The sequence below is a fragment of the Sphaeroforma arctica genome, assembly GCF_001186125.1.
Source record: "Sphaeroforma arctica JP610 unplaced genomic scaffold supercont1.535, whole genome shotgun sequence".
Classification (NCBI taxonomy): Eukaryota; class Ichthyosporea; order Ichthyophonida; genus Sphaeroforma; species Sphaeroforma arctica.
This window is the reverse complement of record NW_014040023.1, coordinates 39037-47195: the sequence shown is the minus strand read 5'-3', so window position 1 is coordinate 47195 and position 8159 is coordinate 39037. Positions and strand designations below refer to the sequence as shown.

General features: G+C 42.6%; 3 protein-coding genes across 3 annotated transcripts; all 3 read right to left on the bottom strand.

Annotated features, from left to right (window-relative positions):
- Window positions 1-2560: 2560 nt before the first annotated feature.
- On the bottom strand, window positions 2561-2860 carry SARC_07049 (hypothetical protein; the record flags this gene model as incomplete). The annotated part of the gene is made up of 1 exon (XM_014299022.1): window positions 2561-2860. One exon carries the CDS (start codon window positions 2858-2860, stop codon window positions 2561-2563), a length of 300 nt encoding a protein of 99 aa, XP_014154497.1.
- A 401-nt stretch (window positions 2861-3261) lies between these two features.
- SARC_07048 (hypothetical protein) lies at window positions 3262-3707 on the bottom strand (the record flags this gene model as incomplete). Its single annotated transcript, XM_014299021.1, has 2 exons — window positions 3262-3272; window positions 3401-3707. The coding sequence occupies 2 exons, from the start codon at window positions 3705-3707 to the stop codon at window positions 3262-3264; spliced, it is 318 nt and encodes a 105-aa protein (XP_014154496.1).
- Window positions 3708-3784: 77 nt separating this feature from the next.
- SARC_07047 (hypothetical protein) lies at window positions 3785-4233 on the bottom strand (the record flags this gene model as incomplete). Its single annotated transcript, XM_014299020.1, has 1 exon — window positions 3785-4233. The coding sequence occupies exon 1, from the start codon at window positions 4169-4171 to the stop codon at window positions 3785-3787; it is 387 nt and encodes a 128-aa protein (XP_014154495.1). The 5' UTR covers window positions 4172-4233.
- Between the last annotated feature and the right edge of the window lie 3926 nt (window positions 4234-8159).

Genomic DNA, 8159 nt, shown 5'->3' with positions numbered 1-8159 from the left:
TCAGATTGTGTTCATTTGGATGTTCCAACTGTACCTATTCGACATATAACCGTATGTCGCCAAGGTGTCTTCTGGACTGCACGGGTACCCTGGTAGCGGAAAGTATCTACCTCTCAATCCACTTATATGGGCTCACATTGTAGCATCAATATCAACTGTGGAAGCCATTTATCTGAATGTCTTAGGGAACAACACAACTTTTGTATATGTACATAATTTAGCAACTGTGGTATCAACCCACGGTGGATTTGCTCATGCGTTCTCATCTGTTAGGTCGATTTGAAACCCATCACCGTCTGGATATTCCAGAGCCCGGTATCGCGACAGCTGCGCATTATGATGTGCTGCAAACATATCAATGGTGTGTGGACAATATATGTTGTCTGCAATCTTAATCCATCTAGGATTGGCCATCCAATCGGTAGCTAGCAACTCGTGGACCATCTTGTTGAAGTCCTGTACAAAGCGTGACAGCATATCCGGTAAGTGATTGTGTATCCCCGGTATATGTGTAATGCTAAACGAAACTTTTGCGATCGTATCGTGCCATCGACTGACCAATTGTGAATCGGGTTACATGTCCTTTAGATGTTGCAACGATTTCTGATCGCACAGTACATTGAAGTGTGTACCGTATAGGCAGTCCTTGAAATGAGTGAGTGCCGTTACAATAGCTAATAGCTCCTGTTGCACCGTCGGGTGGTTGATTTGTGATAAATTCGTAGCCCTGCTAAAGAATTGAACATATCTTGGTTTCCCGTCTATCATTTGATACAGAACGTCTCCTAACGCCATGTTGGATGCGTCTGTAGCCACCATGAAGGGAATTCCATCTTTCGGCGACTGGACTACTGGAGCCTGCTGAAACACTGGTTTGAGCTGATTTAAGGCATCATCACATTCTTTGGTTCACAACGCTCCCAATTTACCCTTGTGACATCGTAAATGTCCAAAAGGCTTGAGGTAGCTTGCCAAATGTGGAACTCCATCTAACAGGGAGCTGACGAATCCGCACATGCTATTAATGTCCTTGACTGTAGTGTGAGTTCTCCAATCTAACAAGCGTTCAACCTTTCCGGGGTCGATCATAATACCTTCCCCAGAGACTCGGTATCCCAACAGCTGTATCGCGTTTACACCAAACTGACATTTCTTGCTGTAGTTTTTGAACTTGTGCTTGTTTTTAGCCTTGCCAAAACTGCTTGCACAACTCTATCGTGCTCCTATTTGGTCTTGGTAAACACCACAATATCATCGATGTATACCTGTACATTATCCATGTCCCTAAACAGGTCCTGCATGATCTGCTGAAAAAAAGCTGGGAACATATGTAGACCAAATGGTGCTCCCTTGAATGAATACTGCTGTCCATCTCAAGTGAAGGTAAAATACTTCCGATGTGGTTTGTATATCTTCAACTGCTGGTAGCCTTGCTTTAAATCGATGGTCGAAAATATCTTCGCCCCTTCCATTCTTCTCAGCAATTCAATAATATTCGGTAGATAAAAATTGTGTGTAGGTATAAGAGCGTTTATAGAACTCATATCCAAGCACACGCGAACCTTCTCTAACATGCCACCTGGGTTAATCTGGTCCACCGCCAAGAGTGCGAGATTGACTGGAGTCGGTTCGTAGGCTGCAATTACCCCGTCTTCCAACCATGCCTTAACCTGTTCTCTTGGACTACCTGTTCTAGACGCCATGTTACATAGTTTCTTGTTGGACATTTCAACTTCGAAAAGTCTACTTCAGTCCGAAGCTCACGTACCAATTATTGAATTTAAACTGAGCCCAGTCTGTAATCTAGATCTAATTATTCTCAAAGATACGATCCTTAAGCTTCTCTGTGAAATGAGGCATCGTCTCTCTCACAGTCTTAGAAGGCTTGTGTACAGGCTTGAGCAGATTATCATGACTGACCCTTTTGTGGGTTAATGTTTGTAGGTAGGCCGTTGATTGTGATACCTAACGACAAAAGATCCCCCATCCCCACTATTAAATCGTAGTCTGGCGAAGTGTTGCAGACGACTGCCCTTTTGACCGTTGATCAGTGAAGGTAAACCTCAAATGTACGACCATGTCACGACATGTAATCTCTCCTTCATCAGCTAGTTTTAACATAGTAGGTTCTAACTTACGAGTGAAATCTGTTATCTTACAGAATCTCGATGATATACATAAAATTTGCGAAACCGGATCCAACAACGCTTTTATTTCATGCTCATTAACTCGTACATCTAGAATGACCCCCTCATCTTGAGGTGCATCCTTTTGTTCAGTGCCAAGATCCGGTAAGATTGTCACTTAATTTCTACCTTCGGTTGCACCTTATACATGTGTTTGTGGTAACCTCCAGTCCCTGCGCAGTCTGCACACTTCGCAATAAAATGTTTACATTTCTCTGCGTGCCTGCCATTCCAGCGTCCATTCGGCTCATGTTGATGCGCCAGCCGCAATCCATCTTAGCACAATCCTTGACCTCCTTATACTTCGGTTTAGGAGGCTCGACTGCCTGGGTGAATTTGTTTCCCAAGGTCTCTTTAGCGTTGACATTGTTCTTTTAACCATCAGCACCTTGCCCATGCATATTCTTCTGGCCAATTCTGTATTCACCTTTGTTCCCTTTCTGGTTTCCCGTTCCCGTATGTGAGTCTCGATCACTACCAGGTCCTCCATTCGTGTTGGGCACTGTCTTCTTACTTAGCGGTATGAATTTCACCACAGAACTCGGCCATTTGGAAAACGTCTGGTCTGCTCTCGAGTAAAATTCAGTCCAAGTCAGGTCGGCGAGTTTCATGAAACCATAGGTTTGTCCTTCAATTGAAATCGCACGTACCTTGTCGGGATAAGATTGATGCATGTCGGCGTACAAGACCTCTTGGTCTTTTCGATGAAGGGCCGATCAAAAGATTGTTTGTACCCACAACGCACACATGCCCAACTTGTCAGATGACATCTCTTGTGTCTGAGCACGTGATATATGGGTGTCCAGTTCCAAAAGGTATTATGACACTGGTGTCCCTTCATCCGGTGATACCAGCAATTCCGGTCTGGGGTCTGTTGAGAACAGATGGACTATCATCTCGCTCTGCTCCTTCCACGTTTTCAGCTTTGCTACAGCAGCCTTTGCCTTCTCCAACTTATTATACTTATAAGATGACGGCTTGAAACTCTGTTGCGCAGACTCAGACCATAGGTTCTTACGTAAGTTTGCAGTAAGCATGATTTGACCAAATTCCTTTAAAAATCTCGATAATAACACTAAGTTACTCCTATTGATAGGGATAATATTATTTATTTTAAAAATGGCAAGTATGTATGATACAATGTATGAACATATGGTATTTGATAGGGTCCTTACAGTCTTTCCGATCTGGACGATACGTAGTGGGTAACTTACCTATATCCTTGACAAACTTCTTACTGTTCACCGTCTTCTCGGCGTATACAATGCGTAGCTCTGTATCAATCTTGGATTGAAAATGCTTCGCTATCGTCATTCTCAAGCTTGCTTGATTAATCCTCCCTTGATCCATCGCTAGCGTCGCGTCCTCTTCTGCGTTTAGCATCCGAGCTGTGAAATCAGCAATCTTCTTGTCACTCTCCAAAATCTCATCAACTGATGTGTCCGTTTCCCTCATACCATGCAGTCGCTGATCATCTCCATCGGGACCGTCATCCTTCCGTCCCTTCTTGCGCGTAGTCATCGTCGTCGTTGCCGTAGATGTCTTCGAACGCTTGGCGGACGGCGGCTGATAGTCCGGCCCTAACGAGGTCTAGTTCTTCAAACTCTGGCAGTGATCGACTCTCGTCTCCGCTGGAAATTTTCGACTTCTCTTCCACCGTGGGTTTTCTTTTGCCGGTCTTCTTCCGATCCTTGTAATTTTCGTAACTCGCGCATGTAATCGTCGGTGTCCCGGTCGTCTGAGTCTTCACCTTCAGAATTTGGCTTCGGCTCTGATTCGGATGGCAGAGCCACTTGACCTTGCGGTGTTGGGCTCTTCGGTTCCGACTCCGGCTGTTCCGACTGCTTTAGCGGGTCGTTTGACGAATGCTTCGTAGGGCCTTTCTCGCCTTTCTTCTCCTTAAGTTTTTTTAACTTCATAGACTTGGGTGGTTTACCTTCCATCGCGTTGTCAAAGACTTCTGTGAGTAGGGCGTGTGCCATCATAATTGCCACGTTCTCATCCGCCTATAAATCAGGAGTCAAAGAGTGTTCAAGAGGCGTGACCGTCGGTTGGCTTTTAATTGCCTTCGCCTTTCCCTTACGCTTCGTCATAGTCTCGATAGCGGATTATAGAATTAAAACTATGTAAAAGCCAGACTTACCGGGCTGACTATCTATGTCAACAAGTGAACGTAAAAGAAAGTACGATTTATAAGTAAATTTGCACAATGTAATTTAAGTTTGCTTCAGCCCTCAGCAATGAGCTAAGATTAGGGGATTTAAGACTGAGACTATTGTCTTGTTCCGCTCTAGTCACTCAATTCGTTTCAACACTTCTATACTTAATGACGATTTTTCTTTGGTCTTATTGCATCATCTAGGTCTTATATTCTGGATTGAATCTAACGATGTTGATTGATTCCATAGCGTGCGGCGCTGTTGGGCATTAGCATGGTCTGGGCGATATACATACGCCAGGCTGATTGTAGCGGGTTGCATGTGGATTGTGAGGTCAATAGCAGCTATACAATTCTGAATCCAATATAATAGTGGGCAGTGTTTAATAAAGGAATGGCTCATTATAGTAAATAAGCCCAGACCGCCTAATTCTGGACTAGATAATTGTATACTCTTACATAAAATTTATTCGACTGATTAGTTCCCAGGATGGGGATGTGAACGGCCAAAAGAAGGATTTTGCTGATAGTATGTGGGGGAGAGGGCCGGGGATATTGTAATCAGCACGATGAGCGGTTGGACCTGGGTCCATAAAGTAACACTGACACATCGCAGATACCGTATTTGCTGTTCAAAAACGCAAGTGATAGGTATCTTTAAGCAAAATTGCAATAGCCGAGGTAGGTGGTCGAGTACGGCACGGTTGTCATAACTGACCACCATCACTACGTTAAATTGAAATCATACAACCTGGATATCTTTACATTATTAATAATTCATATAACTTGGTATCTTTACAGGATTGGTTTAATATCGCAATTTGAAGCAAGTTCGCAACTTTGTTTATTCCACACTATGAGTATCAAGCTCAATCTTATACGACTATCGCAGCTACTAACCATAACTAGACAAAATTTCCATGTAACTTAATATCATTACAGGGCTAATGCCGGCTTGTGACAAGTTTACAACTTCGTCTTTCGCACTATCAGTAGTACATTTAATTTGACTGGGTACGTTTAGCTCAACACTGAGAAAGCAATCATAAATTGCGAGTATGAGTAGAATTTTAATCTCGCCATTAGATCAATAGTGTAAGAGAGATTCCGCTATACGAAGGTGTGTCTACCAAACTGCTATTGATTTGCCATATATTCGATCAAGCGTGGTGAGAATCCTGATGTTTAGAAATTAACAGGAGAGACTCTGTATTGGAAGGGCTGCCACGTTCGTCTGTAAGGCTTACTACAGTTGTTTACAGAGAGTAGGGAGATATACTGGCTGACCGCTGCTAATACATCGTCGAACAGCAACACATCAAAAGGCTTCGCGCGAGCTTCGCCCTGCTTAATAGCGGCACCAGCGGTAGTAGCCATGTTTGCTGTTATCAGAGCACGTTTGCAATGATACACTGTACCGTCAATAAACTCAGAGCGGAACGCCTTTGCACCAATTGTATCTCTACCACGGGCGAACGGATGATGCTGCGAGGAGCCTGCTCAACCATCCCAAGTGGATAGTCTGGTGTTCTGTGACACCCCTAACACTCCCGATCAGACATCTTGTGCCACACTTAAGCAGCGCGGGCCCTTTCGGCGTTGTCGTTGTTTGCGAATGGCTTACAATGATCCGGATGGGATTGGTAAGAAAAATAAAGGGGGTGTAACTCCGATATCGCGGTGAGGGATCTGTAGAAGGTATTCAGAAGAATCGAACGACAAGCACATCCAGAAATACAAGAAAGATCTATGTAGGATACTCCAATACTAATAATATACATTAACTTGTACAAGGCATAGATTCGACTACAATGAAGGTAAATTTATTTTACTCTGTCACTATTCGGCATTCTTAAGATCGTTACATATAGTGATGATGCATTTCACGAAGTGAGGTAGTGTACATGCAACGTTGCTTGCGGGTCTTGGTGGACTACAGGGTTGGTCATGGATACACCGAGTTCAAATGTGGATGAAATATAACAATTGAAGGTTACTTTTAGAATAATGCTATAGTCGACATCCGCACGCCGGAATTGGGGTAAATTTGAAGAATGCAGATTTTGCTTTACTTGAAAGGTGAGGGTTTGTTAATTTATGTAATACATCATGCTTGGTTGTTTGTTTACAGAGCGTCACTTCAGAGGAGATTTACGGGTACCTTTTGGCAGAATTATACCGTACATCTCTGTATCTAGAACAATTCGACTCATGATGTTGGTCCTTACGAATGAAGTTGGAGAGTCTTTTTATATGCGGGGTAGCGTTCAGCATATCAGTCCAGCATGACAACACAAGACATCAAATTTGCACTCATCGATACAATCAGCACTGCCAGTTTGATGTGTCGATAAAGACTCTTAAAGATTCAAATACACATGATCAGTACACATATGTATATGTATGAAATAATTTGACTTATAGTTACGGATGCAAGATGATTGTATACGCATACACAAACATATATATATATATAAACATATCCGCAAATACCGTCAAGATTTACAACACAATGGTGCGCTTGCACGCCGACTTCATCACCTAATCCATGTACATGCATATGGATGTATAAATTTAAGTATAAATATACTATTCTCACGGTAAGTATAGAGGAATGCAATATTTATTCGCTGGATTTTGCGATTGAGATCTGCGACTGTTGATTATCTCGGACTCTCGGGGCTTACAATTATTCTGAGGTAGGGTTCATAAGCTTCAATGAAAGTCATCTCTATATACAATCATACAGACGTATATCCACAACACACTCTATACGGCATATCATGACAAGCCTATGCCATCTATTTTTGCGTATATATAGGCATGTTTCAGCAAAACGCTTATATCGTACCTGGATGGCGTTCATTGCGTACATGTACGATGCAGACACAATGAAGATCTACACAACGAACGTGGCAAGGTCGTTACGGAACCTAAAGATGAGCCACGACAGCAGGGTTGGTCCTATTAGACCTACGGCGCCAGCACATACCTGCGACAGAATGGAGACATGTGTGAGTTACAGTTAAAAAAGGGTGGTGCGTATAAACAAGCTGAACGATAATAGGTGCGATTAGGCCTAAAATTGTATTGGGGACTGAATAAGTTGGACATACGAATGGGCTTGCAATTATGAGATGGGAACAGTGGCAGTCGATGACGATATGTCTGCATATTTATGAGAATTCTCTTTTATGAGAATTTTCGTGAGAAATTGCTATAGAGAATACAGCACTGGAATTACAAAGGGAAGTATTACACGCGAGCTAAGTTGATGTGAAGAGAGTCTAAACTGTAGGACACTCGATAAAGCATATGTTACTGATTCGATGTACGCCAGATATATTTATATTACCTTTACGACAAAGGTTTTTTTTTTTCGGGAAAAGCGATGTGATGTGCCACACATCGCATTACTGGCAATCATTAACAGAATCATCGGTTACAGAATACAGTGGAACCCCGCCAAGGAGAAGGCCAGAGACTGACGTAATAGGCAAAGCGAAGAAAATGTTCACTACGAAGGTATGTAAGCAGGTATACATCGGTGTACTATCTCTCTCTCTCACACACATGAAGATATATATGTACATATGTGTACACAATAGTCACATATGCTTATCCAGGTAGCGTGAATATACCCATAAATATATACAGGTGCAGACAATACAACACACTTTTAATATATACACACATATATATATATATATATATATACGCACAATCACACACACACACGCACAATCACACACACACACGCACATACGCACACACACACGCACACACACACACACACACACACACATATATATATA